This window comes from Microchirus variegatus, assembly GCF_963457635.1.
Source record: "Microchirus variegatus genome assembly, chromosome: 6".
Lineage (NCBI taxonomy): Eukaryota > Metazoa > Chordata > Actinopteri > Pleuronectiformes > Soleidae > Microchirus > Microchirus variegatus.
Window position 1 is genome coordinate 15,813,478 of NC_139807.1, and position 25,730 is coordinate 15,839,207.

At 40.9% G+C, this 25,730-nt stretch overlaps 1 protein-coding gene across 1 annotated transcript in view; it reads right to left on the bottom strand.

The window, feature by feature from the left end:
- Nucleotides 1–19,273, bottom strand: part of flt4 (fms related receptor tyrosine kinase 4) — a gene marked incomplete at both ends in the record, with an annotated part of 59,684 nt that extends 40,411 nt beyond the window's left edge. Inside the window, one exon of the mRNA XM_083891827.1 lies at nucleotides 19,216–19,273. Coding sequence (XP_083747953.1) covers nucleotides 19,216–19,273 — 58 coding nt within the window. The remainder of the gene's footprint in view (nucleotides 1–19,215) is intronic.
- Nucleotides 19,274–25,730: the final 6,457 nt, after the last annotated feature.

A 25,730-nucleotide genomic window follows, 5' to 3' on the forward strand; every position in this document is an offset into this window, starting at 1 on the left:
AGTGTTAGAGTGTCTCTCCTTCATATCCTCTGTAACCATCAGAAAAAGATGATTTACCTGAGTATTTATTAGTTAAAGGTTACGGAATCAACTGGAAAAAAAACATTGATAACAATTTACCAAATCAGCACATACATCCCGTGTAAATAGGTGAACATTATCAGAAAAGAATCATTCAGTGTGTTTGACAGACAGTCTGACAAATGGCCTTAGCTGTTTTGTTATTCAGAAGTTAATCATGTTCTCCTTCCTCGTCCATCATCATCAAGTTATAGCAATAAAATATTTAACACACACACACACAGAGGCAGACGGCAACACATGACCCACAGATATGACTCTAACTTTCAAACTAAAACTTCCATCATTTAGAACTATTTGACATACAGGTAATACTTATTTCTACTCAAGGTAACAGAAGTTTGTTTTTGCAAACCTTTTCTTCTTCTTTCATTTTATTGTGTGCATTTGTGACTAATGGATCACAACTACTCGCCGCCGTTACCTGCTCGCTCTGCCATCAAAGCTCTCCGACTGAAACCGAACAAGACGACATGACAACAGTTCCCACGATTCCATGCTGCGTTCAGATGTCATTAAAGCTGCCGTCTGGTTGTACAGAAATGTATTCTAACAACAGGGGTGTCATGGAAATCCAGTTTACAGGCTGAGGTTGACATGATTTTCCCTCGCTCCTTGATGCTCGCCTCACTATCTGTCGAGAGATTGCACGCCGTCAGCCAGAGAGTCAAATGCTAATTCTTCCAGAAATGTCACAACTGACTGGCATGCCCTGAAAGACGAGACATCAACGTGTCAGTGTTTGGGAGGGAAAACCTGGAGGAGAGGCGTTTGCCATAAAAGGGGGAAGATGTTAGCTTTTGCTATTTGAAATGCTCCATCGTACAGCAAGATTGACTGATATGTCGAAGCAGCCGAAGGCAAAAGAAAGACAACGGTACACCCACACAGAGTCACGCCGAGAGTCTCTGTGAAGTCTCGTAAAAAAAACATTTGATAGAATTTATAGTGAATATGCCTGCGCACTGTGAGCTCCACACGCCTGAGGCCAATGTGCAAAAAACACATTATTTGTCTTATTTTTGAACACGTTATACATCATTTGTCATCCTTAGTGGACGTTTTAAAACAGGTGAAGGAGGGGCCGTAAAGTCTCAGTTAACGTTGCATTGAGTTGCACAGGAGGAAGGACCAAACCTGCCATTGCCACATGTGCTGTTTGGAGGTCTTTTTTCGCTCAATCACTCGTTGTCTATTGTTTTATCCTCCACGTGAGGGTCGTGGGGCGGCTGGAGCAAATCCCAGCTGACATAGGGCAAAAGGCAGGGCATCGCCAGTAAATCACGGAGCAAACAACCGTTCAATTTTGACTTTCCATTTAACCTCTGCATGTTTTTAGAAGTTGAGAGGGGGTCGTACCTATGTTCCCCGGGTCCTATGTTCCCCAATCGGGGAGCATCGGACCTTTTTTTAAAAAAAGGGTCCTATGTTCCCCACTTTGTGGAAGCCTGGGTGTGCAGCTCCAGGGTAAAGGATTAGAGGTTAGGGTTAGGGTTAGGGTTAGGGTTAGGGTTAGGGTAAGGGGTAGGGTAAGGGGTAGGGTCCTATGTGGGTTAGGGTTAGGGTCCTTTTGGGTGAACAGCGGGGAACATAGAACCCTTTTTTAGAGAAAGGGTCCTATGTTCCCCGGTCTCATACAAAGCTGGGAACATAGGACCCGGGGAACATAGATAAGGTTGAGAGTAAGCCGGAGAACCTGGGGGAACCCCACACAATCCAAGATAACTTTCTTTTAGCTAGCTAGCCGCTATTCCGCCGAGTGAGTGCAAGGGCATTTCTGCAGCTCACATACTGTACACTCTTAGAAATAAAAGTGCTAAGTAGAACCATGTAAGGTTCTTCGCCTTGTCCTCAAAAGGAGAACCTTTTTGGCTCCAGGTAGAACCCTTTTTATAAAGGTTCTACCTGGAACCCTTTTGGAGGGTTCCACCAAGAACTCTCTCTGGATCAAAATGGTTCTTACTGGAACCATTAGTGTTGCCAAGAACCCTTGAAAAACCCTTCATTCAGGAAAGGGTTTTTCAGAAACAAATGGTTCCAGCTAGAACCTCAGCCCTTGTAGAAGAACCCTTTTGGAACCCTTTTGGAAGAGTGTAGTTCACAATGATTCCCTTATGTTTCACAACGATGAAAACGCTGAATATCAATATCTTCCATATGGATTGGCTGCGTGTAACGTATGCATCACGTTCACATCGCATATGGGAGACGTGTTGGCCCGTCGGCTACATAAAAACGGTCTAAAACAAACATAATTCCATTAGCGCTTGTTTACATTCTGTCACTTGTAATTCGAAGCACACGGCGCTCAGACGTAAAGCGATGTGAAAGCGAACGCCAACGAAAACCAAACACATCAATTTATCCCAAGTTCAGGCCTGATAACGTATCTTGTCATGATAATAAACACGCTTTCCTGCCGTGACCTTTCATGCTGTGTTTCATGACAGATTGCTATGACTGTTATCACTCACTTACCTCATTTTTCTTGTTACTCATTAGAGAGTGAAGTTAAAAAATAAAAAAAAAACGAGAAAAAAGAAAAGGGAACATTCCTCACATATTGTTACAAGCAGTTTCAGCTGGAGGCCAGTCAGCACAAACAGTTATGTGGATGATCAGAGAGTGAGCAGAGCTGCTGCTGCTTAAGTCTTCAGTCTTAGCTCAACTATTTCCTTTTATTTGCTATATTTTTATATTAACCCTGTGAACACATTTAGCATTTAGGCTGCTTTTTTCCATTACTATGATTAAACATACAGAGGCTATAAGAATGTGCAATATAGAGTGTCTATTAGACCACTAGCTCATTTTCACCAACTACATAAACACATCTGAGCAAAAAGTACTCAATGTTCGGAGTAAAAATCGGATTGATTTGAATTTGGCTCGTTTTTATGCAGAAAAAGAGAAGAAAAAACTGTCTATTTTGTGACTTCTGCACAATTATCCCTACTTTATATCCATCCATCATCTATCGCTATCCTCCACGGGGGTTGCTGTACCTGTCTCAGCTGACATAGGGCGATTGACGGGGTACACCCTGGACAGTTCGCCAGTCCATTCATAGAGACAGATAACCATTCACTCTCACACCTACGGTCAATTAAGAGTGACCAATTCACCTAATCCCCAAATCTGCATGTTTTTGGACTGTAGGGGAAAGCCGTAGAACCTGGACAAAACCCATGCACACACGGGGAGAACATGCAAACTCCATACAGAAACACCATTCTTCCAACCGGGGCTTGAACCCAGGTCTTCTTGCTGCAAAGGCAAGAGTGCTAACCACTATGCCAGTGTGGCCATCACTTCTTCATATCACTACTAAAAATATGATGTAATCATAATTTTGACTCAAAAACACATAAGAAGACATTGCAAAAAATGCATTCATGCATCCCCCCCAGGATGTCCACATAAGGAGTTGTGTATTATTCACATGCACGGCACAGATCCGTGCCTTGTGAGCACAAAGGGTTAAAGGGTGTGTACCCAACTTCTTGCCTGTCAAGATCCTGTGGTTTCAGAGAAAGTATTTGAAATTATGTTTGGACCAACTTGACATCCCAAATGCAAATGAGTCTTTGAAAAAAAAAAACAATCCAAAGCAGAAAGAAAGAAAGGGTTTGAGGACACATGAGGAACAAATACAGGAGCATGAAGTGACACCAGCAGAGAAGATCAGATTAAGAGACTCAAAGAGAACTAAATGCATTAGGAGCAGGGATAAGTGAACGCAGGTGAAACACGTCAGGGTGGGACAGGACAATCAAAGCCATGGTAAACAGGCCAAAGACAGGAAGTAAATCAGACCAGACACACAAGGAAGAAATAACACAGTTAACAAGGGAACTAATAAGACACAAGCAAATACCCTACAGCTAAAACATGGGGGTAAAAAGAGAAAAATTAAGACGCATAACAACTTAAAATATGATGATCATGAAAACGAAATCCAATAAACAGAGAAGCAAATTAACCACAACAAATTCACAATTTAATATTTCAGTAAAGTCCGGGGGTCGTGACAGCTGCGTCCTGTTAAAGGCTAGGCCGTGTTTTCATATAACATCATATGAATGCAACACTAAAGCTATTCATGACATTGTGAGCAGTACAAACTGGGGGTAATGTTTAGTCCAGCTGCTGACGGAGGACGCTGGGTCAAGAACGCAAAAACTTTTCGTTTAATTTTTATCAAGAGTATTTATCGCTGCATGGTAATGAGCAGCGTTGTAATGTAACGAAGTATAAATACTTTGTAACCGTAACTTTGTAACGGGAGTCGTGAAGAAGCTATTTTTAAACATTGTTAGAACAATGTTTTGATAATGAGTAGCAGTGCATCCACCGTTCCAGAGGGGGGAGCTGTGCTTCTGAGAGCTGGTGTCACTTCCGGGTACTGGCCAATCACAAGACTCTGTCTTCTGGGTGTGAGAGTTGAGTCAGAAATATCGCGGCTGGGCAACAGCGTCAGAAAAGAGCATTTCTATCGGCTCGTTTACAGCAACTAGGAGGTTTTTGACCATAAAAACAAGTTAATGTATGTAAGTAGACCTCCATAACTAACATATATGTGCAACAGGACCACTCTATGTGAGCTTTAAATACAGTAATGTCAGGTACTTTAAGACTTTTACTCAAGTAATATTCTAAAAGGTGACTTTACCTTCTGCCAAAGTAAGTTATTTGTACTTTTACTCAAGTATCGCTTTCAAGTACTTTATACAAGACTGGCAATGAGTGCACGTGGAAATTGTGCTCTACAAAAACTCACAATGACGATAAACAGTAACTTTGACAAAACAATAAATATGTATTACACATCAGTGGCAAACTGCTAACTGATTCTTTCACTTGGGAGGAAACAACGAAAGCCTGAATCGTCAGGAAAAACAGAAAATGTGAAACACAGTAGATTGGATTGCAAAAGAGCGAGGAATTATGTAAATTACATGTGATCTGTTGTCAAATATATCAAATGGAACGCATTCAAATCATCATCAGAGAGATCATCATCTATGCACAGACAGACTGTCTGCACTAAATGCTCAAATGGTCACTGGCTCATTCACAACTACCTTGCAAATGTAAGCGCGGGGCAGCGAGCCAAAAAAGTATTTGAGCCAGTTTCTCTTCTTTTCCCATGCATTCCAGCTGCTGGTGCAGAGATAAGCTGCAGCTTTGGGTGAATAGCTTCTAACGCACACACACACACATACACACACACACACAAAAAAAGTCCTCCAATGTTGATTTATTGCCTCTGCTATCACAGGATGATGAAGGCACAAACACACATGTTTAAATGTGTAAAATCCCAGTCTCTAATCATGGAGCTCGTTCCACGTTGTGCTCAAAAACGACTCTTGCCGACCTCTCGAAACATTGTGATTCAGCTCACTGCATTGACATCTGATCACTGGGGACTTTCAAATGTGACTGTTAATGCAGATTCAGAGAGAAACTATTTACTGGCAGTCATTAGCTGTGGTTTCGACTCAGAGTAACAGCTCATCGAATGCGGCTCTTAAAGAAATCTGATTTCTCCGTTGTTGGGAAGTCACATGCCCACGTCCTCCACCAGCTCCAGCTGAACGTGCCGAGCAAACGCGACCTGAAAAGTGACCTTTCAGGCTGAGAGGAAATGTTAAATGTTGGGTAAAAATGTAATTCACATAAGAAGGAGGCAGTGAAAGCAGTCCATGTTGTTAACAGACACACAAGCCATGTAATGAGATAGCGATGAATACATCAGACATATGGCCTCACACAGCTGCTCTCTCTGTTTTCTCTGTGCCGCATGCCTCTGTCATGATGGAAGTGCCAGATGTACGTATACGTGCGAGCCAAGTGTCAGAAGTCAGAATTTTTCAACGACAATTGTGCCTGTTCACTCAGCGTGTGCGTCGGGGCCGACGCTTTGATGTGTCAGCACCACATACCAGATTGGCAGGGCGAAGACGAGCGACTTGCCTCCTTGTCAAGTGAGATGTGTAAACACTAACAGCGTGGTGTAGGGGAACATCTTCAGTGGCTCTTCACTTAGCCGTGAAGGACCAGAGAAACTGCCGCTGCTGCTGCTGCGCCACTGAGGAGTTTTGCAACAATTTATTACAGTGAAATATGCTGAAAAAATGTGGAATTGATAAGAGCGAAAAAAAAGTGAATCCCCAAGCTCCTGCAAAACATACACAGGTGCACAGTGAGGCGGACATTCATGCTCCGGTTTTGACCTAAAGCAAAAAACAAAAAATCTTGCGCACTCGAAAAGTAGACCGGGCCAGAGAACTCTCCTGCACATCATTCAGTCTCTCTCTGCCCCTCACATTTCCTGTCTGATTCTCTCCCGTATCCCATAAAACACAGCGAACCCTCCTACAAAGTAATAAAAATGAACGCAGCAGACTTTATTAAAGTGTGGGCTGAGAAATAGATGAATCAGATGAATGTGCCTCTCAAATCATTTGATTCCATTCGCTGCTGATTCTGCTGATAACGGTGAATGTTTACTTGAACAGGCAGGAGGACTATTCAGTGTAATGTGAACTTTCTCATGCTTTAACAGCATGCAATAAAATATGTAAGTACATGCAGCTCTTCATGATTACATACATACATATTTTCTGCAGAGTAGTGAGGAAACTTCAATGCAGAATAGCTGTTTTAACCATTTAAAGGGGACATGTTATGCAAAATCAACTTTTTAATCATTGTAATACTTATATGCGAGCACCTATGAGTAGGCAAGGTGTGAAAAAAGATGACTCTGTCATGTTTTTGTGGTCCACCTCAGTCTAAGTACAGGAGATAAAACATGCGATATTGACTTCCGCACTCATTTATACGTCACACTGAGACATTCCTGGAATTGTTGTCTTGCGGCGCTCCGCTTTGTACCAAAAAAAAAAGCGCGAGAGTGCAGACGAGGGCAATAGTATCCGGAAGAGCGGAAGTCCGCGAAGTGTTCTATTCTTGGCTCCACAGTGCAGCACAGAGTTCTACACAAACTTCCAGCCTCAGAGGATTTGCGTGTCCAGTGGATACATTTTAGATATGACCGCAATGTGCCGGCTAGGGTCTGCAAATGGTCGCTTTTCCAAATGCTAACTGCTGCTAGCTGCTGGAGCCTCAGTGACGCTGACGTAGTTTCCTGTGTCTCATTTGCATTTAAAGAGACAGGCACTCAAAACCTTCAGAGCGTTCTGAACAGGGCTGTTTTAGCAGGGTTATGGAACTGCTGTGGTACTTCCTTATCCTTATGGTATTTTGACCAAAGGATGTCACAGACATGTTCATTAGGACACCAGGGAACTAGTATAACTTGGAGAAATAGGGGATAATATGTCTTCTTTAAAAGCCCCAAACATGCAAAAACATTGTGGCCACAAAATATGTATAACATATTATTCATACATATGTATTCTGTGCAGGAGCAAAAAAAAAAGAGAAAGAGTAAACAAGGCTGCAGTGACAGAGAGAGTTTGACTGATTTAATCTTAGACTGGGAACGAGCTGCAAAGAAACTCTCAAAAGCCTGGCATTGCAAGCAATCGTTAACATTGAGAGACATTTACTGATGGAGGTGTAAGATGGACTTTCTAAATTCACCAGAGCATGAAATTGTAACTCATAATTGCTCACATATTTCATGGTCGTCATGTCTTCGGTCTCCATACATTCATTTGTTCACAACTTTGTCGCATGAGCCCATAAACCTGAGCGTCCTATTCTGTGCAGGACACCTGGCGCGTAAAGATAAATCTTACACACACAGGAAGAGACGACTCGCTGCAAGTCAATTAACGATGCAAAGCCTAACTGACGAGTAAACAGATGCTCAGCAGGTAAAAGTGTCGCGCATCAAAGGTACGGATGAAGATGAGAGCTCCTCTCCGCGGGGGTACGAGATCGGGGGAAGCATTCAAGTGCGTGTGAAAGGAGCTCAACGAGCAAATTTCCTGTTTTCTTTATCATGTTGACGCTTCCTTCACTTCCCCTTTTCATGGACAGCGAGGGAGACGCTGCCTTCAGTGTTTCCTCGCTCGTCTGCAGTTCGGTCTCTGATCAGTCACGTGGCAGGAACAGGAAACGAGCAGCCTTGTATCAGCAAATAAAACTTTTATTTTCCAGAGTCTCCAGAAAGGTAAGTTTTGGCAGAAAGGACACAACATGGGAGTCATTGAAAAACACAAAGGTTTTCACAGATATAGTCATTGTAATTAAGTGCTTGAGTTGTTATTGTACGATTATATGCTGGAAAAGTCCTCACATTACAGTACACCAACAATATGGAAACAGTGTGGTCGTACATATTATTATGATTATGATCATAATACCATATATTCCTATGGAAGTTAGTAACAGTTTGTTTTTGGGGGCATAAGGGATGATTTAAAACATTTAACGTGAAGTTATTACACTGACAGTACACTCTTAGAAATAAGGGTTCCAAAAGGTTTCTTCTACCAGGGCTGAGGTTCTACCTGGAACCATTTGCTTTCCCGGAGAAAAGGTTTTCCAAGGGTTCTTGGTAACACTAATGGTTCCAGTAAGAACTATTTTGATCCAGAGAACCCTTTAAAAGCCCTTTCCTTAATAAAGGGTTTTAAAAGGGTTCTTGGTGGAACCTTTATAAAAAAGTTTCTACCTGGAGCCAAAAAGGGTTTTCCTATGAGGACAAGCCCAAGAACCTTATGCGGTTCTACTTAGCACTTTTATTTCGATGAGTAAAGCCTACAGTAATTATGCTTGAAACATTGCAGCGGGGGGAAAGAGCGCAGTGTCACATCCAAGGCCGTCATGCAACAGGTCTTTCACTTTAGCCATTTAATCCTCTCCCTCTGAATGAGGAAGCCCCACAACGATCAAAGAGACATCTGGATCAAAACTCTTCTTCTTCGCCTCTCTCTTAGACATTTTCTGCTCCATATTTTCCATTCGTGCACACATAATTCCCACCTCAGTGTCCAGATTTGTCTTCATGTCTTTTGTGGCCTTCTCTATCTCTTTCAGCACAATGTTCTGACTTTCAGCCATCATCTTCTCCAAGGATCCACGCAATTTATCAACTCTAGAATTTACTTGCTTCTCCATACTATCAATTCTAGCATTGACTTGCTTTTCTATGTCGGTCTGCCTACGGTCCAGTCTTGCGTTAATTGCTTTCAGTTCTTTAATCACCGCAGCACTGCTGCAACACTCGGTCTCATTTTTGTTGCTGTTTGTTTGTCTTGATCCCCCATACTTTCGTCCAAAATTTGGCACAGTGCGAAGGTGTATACTTCACAATCCCAATGAAGGTCAGTTGTCACCGATAAATCATGCGTTTAGCAAAAGTTTGTTCAAAACTTTAAGAGCATCAACACGCTAAAACGCTCACGCGGCCATCTTGGATCTCTGGACATGATAGTATATATATGCTATGACTATACTATATATATATGTATATATATATATATACATATATATACTATACTATAGCCATATTGTTACTGTACTTTAATGTAAAGTAAAGTCTTACTCATGTGGTAAAGATTCAGCTGTGTTGTTCCTTCAGCTGAGATTTGAAGATTTGCACTTTTTAAATGTGCTTTATAATTACATTGGATTGGATTTGAACAGATTTGACAGCGAATGTAATAACGGCAATTTAACTACATTTCCCCTGTAAATTGTCAGGGTCAAAGAGCAATCTATGGGTGGCAATCAAGTCTAACCGTTATTCTAGTGACAGTTTCTGATTTATAAAAAAAAAAGGTGGGGGAGCTGAGGCGGAGATACTCTGAAATAGCAACGCCATGAATGTCCGGCGAGGGACTGGAGGCCAGGCAGGCCACGCAGCAGACCTGCTCTCTGGATGTGAGGTCCAACAGCCTCAGGCTAACACACGCCCACTCTCTCTGAAAGAAATTAGGTTCCCTTCCTTTGTCATCGAGACACAAGGCCAGGCCAAAGCCAGGCGACGGACTGACTGGCAGCTCGGCTTTGATTTCATTGTTACGACCGAAGAGAACGTCGCTGTCCTCTCCACTAGTGGAGGAGTTAGGCTTATCCAACATCCTGCCAGAGGAGGGGTGCCAAATCAAGGATGTGGCGATGAACCATCTGGGCCTGCTTCCTATGTCCCTGACTAAATCTTCCTGTATCTGCCTCACAGGCACACCGGACAGCTCCAGCTCTTCCTCTGTGCTGAACCAGGTTATTTTTCCAGGTCATCATTTTTTTTATGACTGCGAAATGGTTTCCCCTACTGAGAAAAGAAATCCAAGCGTATATTCTGGTAAACTGTCCCTTTCTCGTGCATGGCGATATTTCTGATGCCAACAGTGCAGACCTTCTGTTGCCATGGCGTGACAGGCTCCTAAAACTCATGCTGTGACTGTGCTGAGGCCAAACTTTAAGCAGCCCCGTAACACTTCTTGTTATCTAATTCCTGACGATTTGGGTCACAATAAACAAGTCTTTGCTTCTGTGTCAGCTCTGTCGCATTGAACTAAATCACTGAAGCAGGAGCTGTAGAAAACAGGGTCAGAGCATGGCGTGACGGGTCAACAATTATATCGCCCCAAAGCCTAAAAATGGCAATTTCCCCAGGCTTTGCGAACAGTTTCTTTTCCGTGAACCTCGAGTGACCTCAAAAGGCAAAGTGAGAGGTGTGATTGGAGTAAATGGACTTCCAACACACAGCTGCCTGAGACTGAGCAGCACTTGGAATGTAATAGAAATAGTGGCTCTTCGTGTAAGTGTTATAATGATGCTTGTTTCTAAGCAACACAAGGTCCTTTGGTGTGTTGTAATATCCTCCTGTCAGCAATTGTGTCCCAAGATCCAGTTTCTGTCTCCTCAATGAGCAGAGGGTGATCAACCTATAAATGCAATAAATGCCACGATGCAATTCCCCCGCAGTGTTTGGCAACACCACTTCTAACCTGTAACAGCTGTTCTCGACAGCGTTGGGGTTTTTGTAGCCGTCAATTCGAAAGGTAATCTGTATTCTTCCATGTAATGATGCGCACGTCTCCTCGGCTAAGTCCAAATCCAATCGGCTTAAGACAAACCAAAAGAAATGTTCTCTCTGTCCTTCATGCTCATATTTTCTCTCAATTAACATGCAATATATGAATAATTCAGTTTACCAGGTAGAAGCGCATGTGTGTTTAACTGTGCACACTCACCAGCTCACGAGTGAACCGACGCACTCGGGAAGTCAGAGCTCAAGTGCTCGAGTAACATAACTCAAATTAATTCTGTCTCTCTGCTGATTGCAGTGAGAAACAGCGACCTGCGCGAACTTGATGAAAAGGAGGGGAAAAGAAATCAATAGGTTAAACCTCCTCTGCATGGTAATCATTTTTAAGTGTCGGAGAGTGATTTCAAGAATGCTAAGAGAGTTTCTCTCACCTGCTGTGGCTAACATTCCATTTGCATTTCGGTTGCAAATGATTCATTCACGTTTCATTTGCGGCGAATGCGCTCGGATCACATGCACATGAAAGTTACCGTGAAGAAATTTGTTCTGTAAAAAAATCACTTTTGTTGAATAATTCAATCAGACTTCAGTGTGATTCCAGAGAAGACAAGATAGTGGCTGTTGTTTGAGAAATACACTAAATATTATACATAAATGATTGTATGTATGTATATATATGTGTGTATATATGTATGTATGTATATGTATATATATATATATATGTATATATGTATGTATATATATGTATGTATGTGTGTATATATGTGTATATATATATATATATCTATATATATGTGTATATATGTATTTGTATGTATATGTATGTGTATGTATATATGTGTATATGTTTGTATATATGTATGTGTATATATATATATATATATGTGTATATATGTATGTGTATGTATATATGTATATGTGTATATATGTATGTATGTATGTATATATATACGTATATGTATGTATAGATATATATATATGTGTGTATATGTATGTATGTATGTATGTATATATGTATATAAACGCATATGTATGTATATATGTATATGTATATATATACATACGTGTGTATATATATATACATACATATAAATATATATATAAATATATATTTATATATATATATATAAATATATATATATATATATATATATATTTATGTATAGGTAAACAAAATACATGGAATCAACAAAATTATATTAAAAAGTCAATAAATAACACCTGAAACACATAAATACCCTTCATTTAACATTAAAAATACCAGGTAAAAAAACCAGGTATGAGAAGTGCTATACCTAAAAATGTCAAGATATTATTTACAAGCCATATCACCCGACAAAAATATTGATTTAATTTATCTTGTGATATATATCGATGTCGAATAGCATAAAAAATATCTCAAAGCCTGAGTCTTTTTACTCCTTGAATCCTGTTCTAAACAACTGTCAGACCCAAGAGCTCCTCAGCACCTCCATATCAAAATGTGAGAAAAAAATAAAATCAGACAAAAAAAGAACAAAAATCACATTGGACATAAACCTCACGGTAAAGAACTCTGCGCTTCCCAAAACGACTATGAATTATTTTGTTGTTGTTGATAAGGAAGCGCTCAGAACCGAGGTGCAGCAGTCTTAAACCCTCCACTTACGCACTTGTCCTTATCTGAAAACACTTCAGAGGTGTGATTGAAATGTAAATCACTGCCCGTCGATGAGCAAATTCCCCCGTGGCCCTGTCCACAGAACAAAACGTGAAAAAAAAACAATCTTTTTTTCTTTGTCATTTTGAAGAGGTTTTCCATAAACACGGAATGGTTTCAGGACATGTCTTCATCCACAAGAAAACGACTCTGAACGCTGTAGTACACACTACGCTGTGCGCCACAGGGCACGTGTTTTATGTGCATAATGTATGCAATCAAACAGAGACGGAAGTATCCATGAAGGAAATAAACCAAGTAAACAGTCAGAAACACAAGAGGAGGATGACAACAACAACAATGAACAGCTAATGGCGAGCAAGAGAGAGGTGAGATTATCCTCATCGTTTTTCCACATTAAACATAGTGTTTCAGTGCTCCCTAAACTCTTGTTTCCGTGTGGATAAAATGCCAATATAATAATAAAAAGTCAGCTCTCCCTCTTCCTCTTTCCTGCTCCCTGGCACTGGGCTGGGCTGATTGCTCACCTGAGGTTCACCTGTGACCACTGTGGCTCATCAACTCCTCTGTGTATAAAAGACCATCTGTTTCTCCTCCTCTTTACCAGTTTGTCAGTTCACCTTTGCGGTGAACCTGTCCCACTCCAGATACGATCTTTTGCATTCCTGAACCTTGTACTCCACTTGATTTTTCTGCTGTGGATTTACCTGATGTCTGTTTCCCTTTTATCCCCCCAGCCCGACCTCTTCCTGCCTCATTCCTGTTGCCCAGCCACGTCCACCAATGTCCTGTTTTATATGCCAGTCTTATTTGCAGAGAGTTTCTCGTCGCTTGTGAGTTTTGTCTCTGGCACTTTCGTGGTCTACTGGTTTTGAATTAAAACATCTCAGACGTCCGTTCCACCTGAGTATTCTTGTGTCCTTTTTGTCTGCAAGCTTAATAGATTCACTTAGACTCATTTGTGTGCCCTTGTAACTGTGCCACCTGTCTAAAAGAAAAATTATATTCATTCTGAACAATCAGAGTGAATATTCAGAACTTTCAGACCAAAACTCCACATTTCAAGTAAACTCTTAAGTCGTATTCACACCAGCCTTTCTAATTCAAATACTAGTTCCTTTGGGGAGGTGTGAATGCAACTGAACTCTGGTCTGCCGAAAAAATGGGTCTCAGTTCACTTAAAGTGAATCAAATGCAGGAAGCTGACTATAACGTAGGGCATTGTGGGTAAAACGCAACCAGAACGATAGCCCGTAGAAATGTCTGATTCCACTGATGCAGCGTATATGTGTCAAAGCGACTTGCACTTGAGTTGCACTTGTGACTGTGATGTCTTTGCACACAGGAGTAACGGTCTCTTAACCACTGAGCTACTCCACATGTTCACAATAAACCATACAGGATTTGATGCCGCTCCATGTTTTTCCTCTTATGTGGAAGAAACAGAAGTTGTCCTGCATTAGCCAACAGATGAGCTAGTTTTCTTGTTCGTTGTCTTCTCCTTCAGTAATTCTTCATGCAGCGCCGCCTCAGGCAGGGAGGGGGATATGTTATTCAAAAGGTTCGGTTTTCACTAAAGTGCAGTAAGAAAGCAAACTCAGACGGGCTGATGTTGCAACCTCCAATCATAGTGACTATTAGGTCCACTTTAGATGAACTCCTCCTCAATCAACTCAGCAATCATCTTAGTTTTTGCCGTATTTGTGAGAAGTTTAAAGGGACACTGTGTAGTATTTATGGGTTTATATGACCCAAAATCCACTTTGTATACATATTATGTGCTCCTGCATTGTCTAGTCGCTGTATAATAGTTTTTGTTTCATTTTCGTAGTGTTTCAAAAAGTCATGTAAAATAACATGGTCGCGGGCCGCTGTTGCATTGCCACTGTTAGCAGCGAGACGCCATGTTTCTGCTGGAGCCTGTATAGACAAACGTAGCCGTACCGTAGCGCTCAGGGAGCAGAGGAGCAGTTCGTTGTTGTAAATTTCAGCCTCTCCTCTAGATGTCACTATAAACTACTTACTTCACCTTTAAGTCTGGTTCTGTCCACACCATAGTCATGAAACCACACTTGTCAAAGTGGTTAATGACCTGAGAATAAACATGGACAGAAGTGCTGTATAATGGACCTGCTGCACGTCTCATCAGTGAGTCTTCCAAGTTTGGCCATGCACTCATGGACATGTGGACCTGTGTTTTTGTGCGCACTTGCACATGTATGCAATTTCCCCGGTTAAAAGTCTGCCGGTGATTTGGTCTTAATGGCTACAACCAAGACACCAAACAGCAGTCTTTGCAGCAGCAGAGTCTGCAACCTCCAAAACCAAAGATGCAATTTCTTTGACATGTGCTGACGGTAGAACAGTCATTGTGAATGACCTAAACTGTGGCCTCACCATCGTTGGCAGTTCCATCAGAACATGCCTGCTCACGGCATATTGAATTGAATATGTTGGTTTTCGGCTGCACCAACAAAATCATCCATCCTGACCTGTTTGTGTCAGATTTTTTCCCCCTTTCTCTCTGAGATGAAATTCAAGCTTTGAAAGCACTGTTTTCACACAATGGAGAAGATCCAGCCTGTTTGACATGCTTACAGAACAGGACTTTCAGTGTGTGCCGAGTGTGGCAGGAGCAAGGGGGAGTGGTGCGTTGCTGCACACGATGACTTTGAAGAGTGGAGAGCAGCCAGATTTAAATGAGCTGCAGTGTTTTTAAGTTTTTGAAGGTTTCAAAACTTTGTGGAAAAACCATGAAAAGACAATAGAATTTAAAGAGGTTCTTGATTTCAACACAAACGGAGTCAAAGGAAAATAAATGAACTCTTGTTGAATGTTTATGAGCCTGACAGGATTAGTAGAATTGATGTTTGCAGGTCTGCCATTGATACAAACCAAAGCACTGGTCGAATTTTGAACTCATTGTGGTGTTTCGAGGAATAAATAAAAGAACAAAGCTCTTATAATCCATCCTGGGGGAGGACGTGTAGGGCTGTGCTTCATATACAAAACATCCAATAGCACTGTGATTTAAAAGTCTTTGGGATCACGATGAATGTATGCACGAATTCTAATGGCAGCCCGTTTGAAAGAGTTTTCAATTAGGACTAATTGACTCTCCATTGCCGTTGAAAGAGAAAATGTGGCCACTAAAAAAAAACCTGGACTGGTCAGAAATGCAGAAACAAAAAATACCACAGATGTTTTTCATCAACTTTCTTACACTATGCTTCAACATATTTTGGCTTCTGCTGCACATTGCTGGTGTTGAAAGAGCTTATCTCTCAGCTCGAGCCATAGTTGGGGTGTTGGTTCTCAAACATAATGAGAAAGTGAGTGACCAGGCATATGAATGCCCAGAGGCTCGAACTAACCTCATGCCTGTGATGAGTGAGGCACAGGACTCTGTATTTATTTGGACTTTATTGCAGAGAGCTGCAGCAGCAGAATTCCTCTTTCATCATATCTGCTCTCCTAACAGAACAAGATACCGAAGGAGAGACACCGAGTGCCCACTCCTGAGGTTGAATCCTGGGATCAGTGCTGAGAATTGGGGGGGGGGGGGTATTGTTGGCAAAAGCAACTATGCCGCTAATAGTGTCTGACTGGAATAATACCCAAAGTTGAGGGTCAGATTTCTGGAATGATCTGATCGAGCAGAGGTATGCGTACAGAAAACACTCAGCTAAAAGCAACATCAACATCATGGACCCGAGACCCAGAGTAAGCCAAAGATCATTCGGCTGTAGTTCTCAGCTTGAGTGATAAAAAATAAAAAAAATCACTGATTTCAAAAGCTGCTTCTTTGACTGGGAGGAGGTGAATCAGTCAGTAATTCACAGTTCACTTAAGTGATATCCTGTACCGGAGAAGCTGATCCGAGGCGTCCCTTTTTTCAAATGAGACAGAGGCTCTGCCGCTGTGTCATAAATGTTTAGCTCTAATTCAAAGCAGAGACAGAGCGTGACAGGAGGATGGTAGAAAATGGCTCACGGTGAAATCTCCAAAAAAATGCAGCTGCTGCATTTACACCAGCCCCACGACCCCCAACCCCAACCTTCCCTTCAGATCATAATAATAACGTTGTGAACCCAGTCTCCAGCTCACAAGAATATTTGTATATGAAAGACACTTGTTTGGAGTTTGGAACTCCTGAAGACAAACAACTTTAAATATGATCTCCTTCAAAGCGCAGAGATTTTTAAAATCCAGATGCAAACAAATCATGATTTTGATTGTATGACTTTTCTGCCTTGGACCTATGACACACACACACACACACACACACACACACACACACACACACACACACACACACACACACACACACACACACACACACACACACACACACACACACACACACACACACACACACCAGCTGCTAAACATTGTCTCCTTCGCTCTCTACCTTAATACCATGAGGCTGTAATTGAAAAATGTGGCTTTGATATGAAGCTAGTGGTTCTTCCTGCTTCCAGGATTATTGTTCTTCTCCTCCGTGGTTTCAGCATGAGCTGAGGAGGATGAGGGGAGCCTGTGTGGCTGAAGTAACAGGGCAAACAAGTCTTTCCTCAGATGAAACCACACACAGCACGTCGGGTTTGTGTGATGAAAAGAGATTTGCTGTTCCAAGACACATACTGTGGATGATTGGGAAGCTTTTATGTGTGTTTCTTGTGAATGTTTCTCTTTTTTTTAAGGGTATCTGTATCAGTATCAAACCAATACTGGTCTAAATCCATCCATCTTCTACCACTTTATCCTCCACATGAGGGTCAGAGGGTGCGGCGCTGTGCCAGCTGACATAGGGCGAAAGGCGGGGTCTACCCCAGACAGATCGCCAGTCCATCACAGGAGAACATAGAGACAAACAACCATGCACTCTCACAATCGCATCTAAGGTCAATTTAGAGTGTCCACTTTACTGTTTCTGGACTATGGGAGGAAACCAGAGAACACATGGGGAGAACACGCAAACTCCATGCAGAAAGGCCCTTGTTCCGACCGGATCATGAACCCAGGTCTTCATTCTGCAAGAGCAAGAGTGCGAACCACTGCACCAACCATGTCAAAATCGTTGGATCCAAAAACCTTAAATATCACCTAAATGCTTCATTAAGCACAGTCTATAAAGAGAGATGTGCACCACTGACATCTGCCATGCTGCAGGGACCATGTGAGCTACTGTATGTGGTCGTACTTCAAAATAAAAGAAGAAGAAAAAGCAAAAAACGATGAGTGTCATGTATTTCAGACTGATATCGATATCAGTAGATGCTTAGGATTGTAATTGAGCCTTGAAGAAAAACATGGTCAGGTGAACAGAGAAGAGAGACCCAGGGCCTGATTCTCGCAAAACAGCATTTGCCACAATTAATGCAATCTGTCATCACAGAAGCTCGATAATGTTTACTCTCAGTTCGAGCCAGCGGTTCCTCTGCCATTGCTGAGTGATGCTATTAGAGGCAAAAACAGGGCCACTGTTTATTTGTTCCTCCAAGTACACTATAATATGTGAACCCACACAGCCACAAACATGTTCCCAGGGTTTTATGAGTTTAAATCTGCATAACTCAGCTGCAGCATACGCTCTGAGAGAATAGAATCGATGCACGTATTAAAACGTAATATGACATTAAGATGTACGGTTTCATGACATTTCTGCAGATCACGTTGAAAATAAGTGGGAAGCAAGTCGGTTCGTATCGGGTAGAGGTGACATTTTCTGACATTTCTTCTCGGGGGGGACGTGAAGGAACCTGCCCCCTCTATCCCCCACATGTCTGCTGCACATGAGTCAGCTCTGCTCCCAATCTGCCTCTAGATATTAGGATCTTAAATGCAAGTAAGTCAAAGTCAATGAAACTACACCAAAATCTGCTTCTTCTTTTTTTACTACTACTGACTAACAGCTCTATCTTGAATACCAGCATGTCACATCATAGTGACTCATTAACAGTGAATTTAAGATAAGATAAGATAATCCATAGTCCCGCAATGAGATAACGTGCAATATGACAACAGAAGACAGCAAAAATAAGAAGATTGTAATAAAAAAAAAAAGGTCAACAGAGGTGAGCGTACATTATAATCACAGGAAATATAGGGGGAAATTATATAAACAATGTAAACAGCATGTAAAGGTATGTGATGGTAGGATGTAGGTCTGTTTTTGAAAAATGCAAAGTACATTCATGTTGAAAAACAAAAGTTTCAGTTAAATATGCTGTATTTTTTTGCACAAAGTACTTTAAAATTATGATTAATAGAACTTCTTCACCAACAAGTGTGGGTTCAAGCTTCATACACACATAAACCCCCCTCAGCTCAACATTTCTAAAACTTTGAGCCCTGTAAAGTAAAAGCTCAGCGTCGGGATGAATTATTGACTTAAAGTCAGTGTAAACAGTCAGCTCGAGCTCTTCTTTCATTTAAAAAAAAAAAAAAAGTTGTGCGCTGCAAACTTTCAGACTCCCAGAGTTAAAAGTCTCCTCACCTGTGGCAAATGCTATTCCAATCCAAGTCCGACAGAAACACGTACAATATGTCTTCATCTCCAGATCTCCGGTCCAGAGGAGCACAAATGCTGAGCGAGGTTTTCTGCTTTTATATTTTTAACAACAACAAAAAAAATAATAGTAATAATAATAATCAAATAAATGTAGTGCTGTTGACAGTGATGATTCTGATGAAGGAGAACGCGCGGTAACTCCAGTGGAGAGGGCGCGGAGGTTTGGATGAAAGTCCGCGGATGGAGAACAAACTCAGGTGAATCTCTGTCAGTCGCGGTCAGTGTGTGTATCAGTGTGTATGTGTGTGTCGGCCAGTGCTCTGTTCACAGAGAGGACGGAGTCGAAAATGTTGACGGAAAGAAAAAGAAAAAAAAAACGTGTGTGTGTGGTTTTTTTTTCTCCCCCGTTTTGGAGAAAGGATGCATAAGGCACTGAATGGGATTTACAATGATTTCCCTTTCCTTTGCTCGTGACTCATGACTGAAGCGCGTGCACGTGCATCCATCCACTTCATAAAACAAGCCGAGTCTTGTGTCTGTGTGTGCGTGTGTGTGTGTTCTTGTATGGGTCACTTTGTGAGGACCAAAAAACTTATTATAGCTTAAGAAGTGAGGACATTTTGGCTTTGTCCTCACATTCTAACTCACATCCCCCTGAAAATTGCTTTTTTTTTCTGTGTTAAGACCTGGTTTTTGGGGTTAGGGTTTAGAATTAGTTTAAGGTTAGGTATAAGGTTACAAATAAATGGAAGAGTCCTAACAAGGATCGCTGTGCAAACATCACCACAGTAATTTGAATCATCTTGTTTTTTGTTTTCTGTAAGTCATTTCACCTTCATGTACTTGTATTTATATCTTTGTGAGATCCAATACACTTTAAAAAACTATATTTGCGGGGACATTTTGTCTTGGCCCCATATCTTTAAAGTGTTTTTTTCCAGGGTTAAGACCTGATTTTAGGGTTAGGATTAGAACTGGGTTTAGGTTAGCGTTAAGGTAAATTAAGGTGCTTAATTGTGATGCTTAAAGGTACAGTATGTAATAAATCTAAAGCAACTGGCTGTAAAATCCTCCTTATATGTCACAGAGACTCAGGAATAATGTTCATATAACAAACTGAACTCACCAACAACAACAGTACAGCCAAAATATTCGCATTAAAAAATAAATATTTTGCAGACTGCAAATCATGTTAATGTTTTGAAATCATGTTTTGGCATGTGGCGCCACCTACCGCCGTCTACCAATCACTGCAGTCAGTAGAGTCTCAGCTGCTGAGCGGGTTGCCAGTTACGTCTGAGCTACAATGGCAGAGAAAACGAAACCTAAAAGACCTCTGTATTTTGATATTTGAGTGTAGTAACAGTTTTTGGCCACATTCTTACATATGGCACCTTTAAATGTGATTGTTACCGTTAGAGTAAGTTTATAGGGGATATGGAATGCATTTTGTCAATGATATGTCCCTACGAAGACATAAAAACACATTTGTGTGTGTGTATAATAATGTATTTAATCTTTAAGAGACAAACAATAATAAAAAACAGACAAGTTTTAGGGTAAGAACACAGAATGCATCATTATAGCTAAAGTTAGGCATTTAGTTTTGATGGTTAAGGATTGGGCGAGCGCTGAGCAGATGCATTATGTCCACAAACGTCCCCGCAAATACAGGGAGACAAGTGTGTGCGTGTTGCAGCAGTGTGAGGTCATTATGCTGTGGGGCTAACACATGTATTACTGTCACAATGTAAACACACACAAGATATCATGTTTGACTCTTTTTTATTATTCAAATAAATTATTGAAACCGTTTCATTATGAGCATATTGTCTCACGATGTACAGTCTATCAGTGTTAACATTAACAATTGTCTTCTAAGGCATGAGAAGAATAAAAAAAAACTGTGGGGGGTGAAGTAGCTCAGTGGTTAAGACCAGTACTCCATGTGCAGAGACATCATAGTCACCTTTGTTTACTTTGTTGATAAAAATGGAGTGAGAGTGGAGTGACATTTGTGTCAGAAGCACATGATGTGTTGACCCCTGACACAACACTGCACCATTACAGTGACTCAGTGATTGCAGTCCTCCACCTCCTCTCCCTCTCTCTCTCTCTCTCTCTCTCTCTCTCTCTCTCTCTCTCTCTCTCTCTCTCTCTCCCTCTCCCTCTCTCCACTATAATTTACAAGGCGTCTCCCTAACCTTCATGACAAATGTCCTTTAATGCATCACATCCTCAGTATAAGACCGATAAAAATCATGCTGACACTGGTTTTACCCTGTACACGGTGAAAAATGGATTGTACAAAGTAGACTCAGCGATGTACGAATTTCAGATGCTGTCCAAAAAACGTTTTCCTTTTTTCGCTTTAGCACAAAACAATTAGCTATTGATTTTTTCATTTATTTTACTCCTTGGAGTTTTTTCTAAATTCACCACAGGACTAACAACCACCACATGAGGCAAGCACATAGGAACAAAGACACACCTCAGCAGGAACATTTGGAGGAATATTACTTTGAGCGGATTGTCTTTCATCACCAAACAATTTGTCTCGCCTCTGACTTTTCAGAGTCATATTATACCATATTTCTCCAAGTTAACCTAGTTCCCTGATGTCCTAATGAACATGTCAGTGACATGCTTTGGTCAAAATACCATAAGGATGAAGCACCACAGCAGTTCAATCACCCTGCCAAAACAGCCCTGTTCAGAACGCTCTGTTTAGTAGTATCTCTTTAGGTCCACCTTAAAGGTCCACCTTAAAAACAATAAAATAAAACTTAAGGGACAAGTAATCACATCCTCCACAGAGGCTACTGGGAGCTAACAGCAGTTAGCATTTGGAAAAGTGATCATTTGCAGGCTCTAGCAGGCACATTGCTGTCATATAGTATAGCATGTATTCACAGTTTGTGTAGAACTCTGTGCTGCACTGTGGAGCCAAGACTAGAACTTCCCAATGAGTGCGGAAGTCAACATCGTGTGTTTCATCTCCTGTACTTAGACTGAGGAGGACCACAAAAACATGACTGAGTCATCTTTTTTCACACTTTGCCGACTGATAGGACCTCCAGAGTCCCAAATATACGGATTTAAATGATTAAAAAGTTGATTTTGCATAATATGGGACCTTTAAAGCAACACAACGTGGAACTTTAATCCATCAAATATATAAATATCCTCCATCAAAGCCTGAGCAGGCCTGCATCGATAGCATTGGCGCTAAAGAACATCTGGTTTCAGGAACTACAACATTCTACTTTACGGCATACGGCACAGTTAAAAAAAAAAACAAATGTGTGCAAAGCTCTTCCAGCTTTGTCCACGGCCTGTTTAGCCCCTCTGTACCCAACATCCATCATCTTTTGGGAATCCTCAGAGTGTGAATGAAAATCACATTCTGAGAGAGCAAGCGTGCCCGTAGAGAGCTGCTGTCTGCCCCGTTTTTTTATTTTCCGGAGAGGGATTCAGAAAATTGAAAACTCATGTACCATAATCACTGAGAAGTGAAAAGTCAAAGAGGATACAAAGGGTGTGTAGTTGGGTGATAAGTCTCACACACACACACACACACAGCTGTGCAGACGTATGTGCAGCTATGACTGGACCTCCTGTCAGACCTGTGATGGAGCCACAGAAGAACCAGCAAAGCCCATTTGAAGCCAGTATGATCAATCGCAGACTGCTCTCCTTTCCAGCACCATGAGTGTGCCGTAAAAATCAATAGCACGCTGAATACTCCACTTGAAAATCCATTGAAACAACAACAACAACAACAACACTGGCCGACTGTAATGCGTCTCCTATAACTGAGCCCTCAGAAGTGCAGAGAAGTCATCAAACAGCACCTGTCAATAAGACACATGAGAAAATCATCCACGGTGGTTTCTGAGCTGTGGACCTGTAACATCAGGAGTGTGTGGAATAACAGGAATCATTTCACTTGATTGTGGGAATATGTTTCATTCAGAGCCCTCGCGGCGGTCCACCTCCCTGACCAGAAACCACTACTGCTGTGATTGAATGGTTGTAATCAAAATGTCCCCCTGGTCGGAGCCGCGCGGCGTCTTCGGCTTCTGGGAGGAAAATAAACGCAGTAAATCGCGATGATTGTCGAACAAAGCCTCGTCCGGAGACTAAGCAAATCTTATTATGCGTATGAAACAAATGAGGGTGAATGCATGAAAACACTCAAGTGTCCAATATAATAAACTGCACACTTAAGCATGGAGACAACAGTGATGACATTAAAAAAAAAAAACACACACACACACACACACAATAGCCCTCATGCAGGATGGGTCAGATGAAAAGGTTTGAGTTTATAATCCTGCTGGCTCTTGAGAGACAACTGAGGGCTCAAGGACTCGTCCTTGTAGTGCCAGCACTCTATCCGGCCCATCCTGAGCGCTCAGGAAACACATTACAGATCCACGGGTATTATCATAGGAAGGATGTGGAGCACGCAATGCAGCCTCTGCTCACTCTCTCACTGTGGTCCTGTGCACTTTAATGCACTGTATGTGCCAAAGCTACTTTGAAGTGGCTGTCCCCGTTTTGGGTTTTGTTTTGATTGCAGCAGCCAAAAGTTATCTCGGCTTAGTTTGATCGTAGTTTGCTCCCAGACAAGAAGATGGAACTGTAAAGCAGCGTGTGTTCATGTAAATTATTCACCGACTCATTAGTCACATGGAGCCAGTGCACGGAGTGTCATGTGGCTGGTCAGTCCTTACACAGACCCACGTCGTTTCCTTTGACATAGGGCTGGAACTTATTAAAAAAAAAACATAAAAAAGATTATTGATATTAACATTTTCAATAATTTTCTTAACATTTTTTATATCAATAATGATCATGATAAATGTGAGATTTGCTCTTGAAAGTGGAAAATTAAACTTTTGTGAATTATTTCTGTGCAATGCATTATATTGACATACACTGAACCTCAAACCTCAACCTTAATTTGAATATTTTCCATCCATCCATCTTCTACCACTTTATCCTTCAAATCAAGGCTAAAAACCTATTTATTTAGGATGGCTTTTAATACCGAGTAGTATGGTGACACTTTTTATCTTTTGTCTTCTTATCTTTTATCTGATTCTATCTTATTTTATTTTGCACTATTTTATTGTTTTTATTGTTTTTAATTACTTTTATTTGTTTCCTCTTTATTTATTTATTTCTTGTAAAGCACTTTCAGATGGGGGAGCTGTGCGAATTTGAATATTTTATTACTTTAAAAATGTCGTATTTATTCTATGGAGGGCTGCTATTAACGGCCTGGCATTTTCGTGTTACATGTACACATATGTATCATACGAGACATAATGCCATTTATTTGAAGCCTGTTTTCTCCGCCCATTCGCTTTGCTTCACTTTTTTTTTCACCAGCAGGTTGCTGAGGATAACATTAGGGTCAGCACAGGAAACAGCAGCCGGAGGATGGAGATGAATCTGACCCCAGACGTCAAAATGTGGGACGGAAACCAACATTCATTCAAAAACAAACATAAAAAGACAAAAAAAAAAGTGGGGGGTAAACGATGCTCTGAGCTGCGTTGAGTTGGATAATAAGATGTTGTGTATTCTTTCATATCAAGATGAATTTATTGTTAATATAGAGTTAACATGTTAACTAAACAGCCAATGTGTAATATATATATATATAGATCGATAATGTGCAATATCTGTATGATAATCATGTGCAAATCTTATTTGCAATTTATATAAATTGCAAAAAATATAAATATAAAATATGGCATTTTACATCACATCCTGTGTCTACTGTGTTTCATAAGTAACTGTGTATAGCTGTACTCATTAATATGTATTTTTGGTCAAATAAAATGAAAATAAATGTGATCTGTGGGACATAAAGTACACCATGGAAGTGTTATGTAGTTGATACTTCATGTTACTTAGCCATGGTGATTGTTTTTATTGCTTGTTTATGGGTTAAATTTGGGGGTGTTGAACGTTTTGGCCACGACATCAGAGATTTTAAGCAAAAACGAAAATAATTTTATAGACAGGATGAGATTAAAGGGCTGTTTCACCCATTTTTTTTCACTTGGTCAAGTGAAGAATAAACTTGATATCATTATGATGCTGCTGTCTTTGTTTAATTCATATTCTAATACAGAGTTGGATTGTTTTTTATTTTATTTTTTCATAAAACTTGACAGAAACACAGCGTAGGTCAAGAGCAGTGTCCGGGCTTTTATTTTCTTCGAAGGAAGTGACTTTGACGTCAAATTCTTGTCAGTTATATTTATTTATTTCAATCCCAACTTCCTGTGTTGTTGCGGAACTGAGACACGCCTCTCAAATCCACTGTCTGATGATCAAATAACACATTTATCTCTGGAAATTTGTTAAAAAAATATATATATTTTCAGGGTGAAGTGGCCCTTTAACAGTAGCAGCATAGAAGAAAAAGCTGAAGTATAGAAGCTCTGTCTGAGTTCAGTCTGCTTTTATACGTTGAAGTG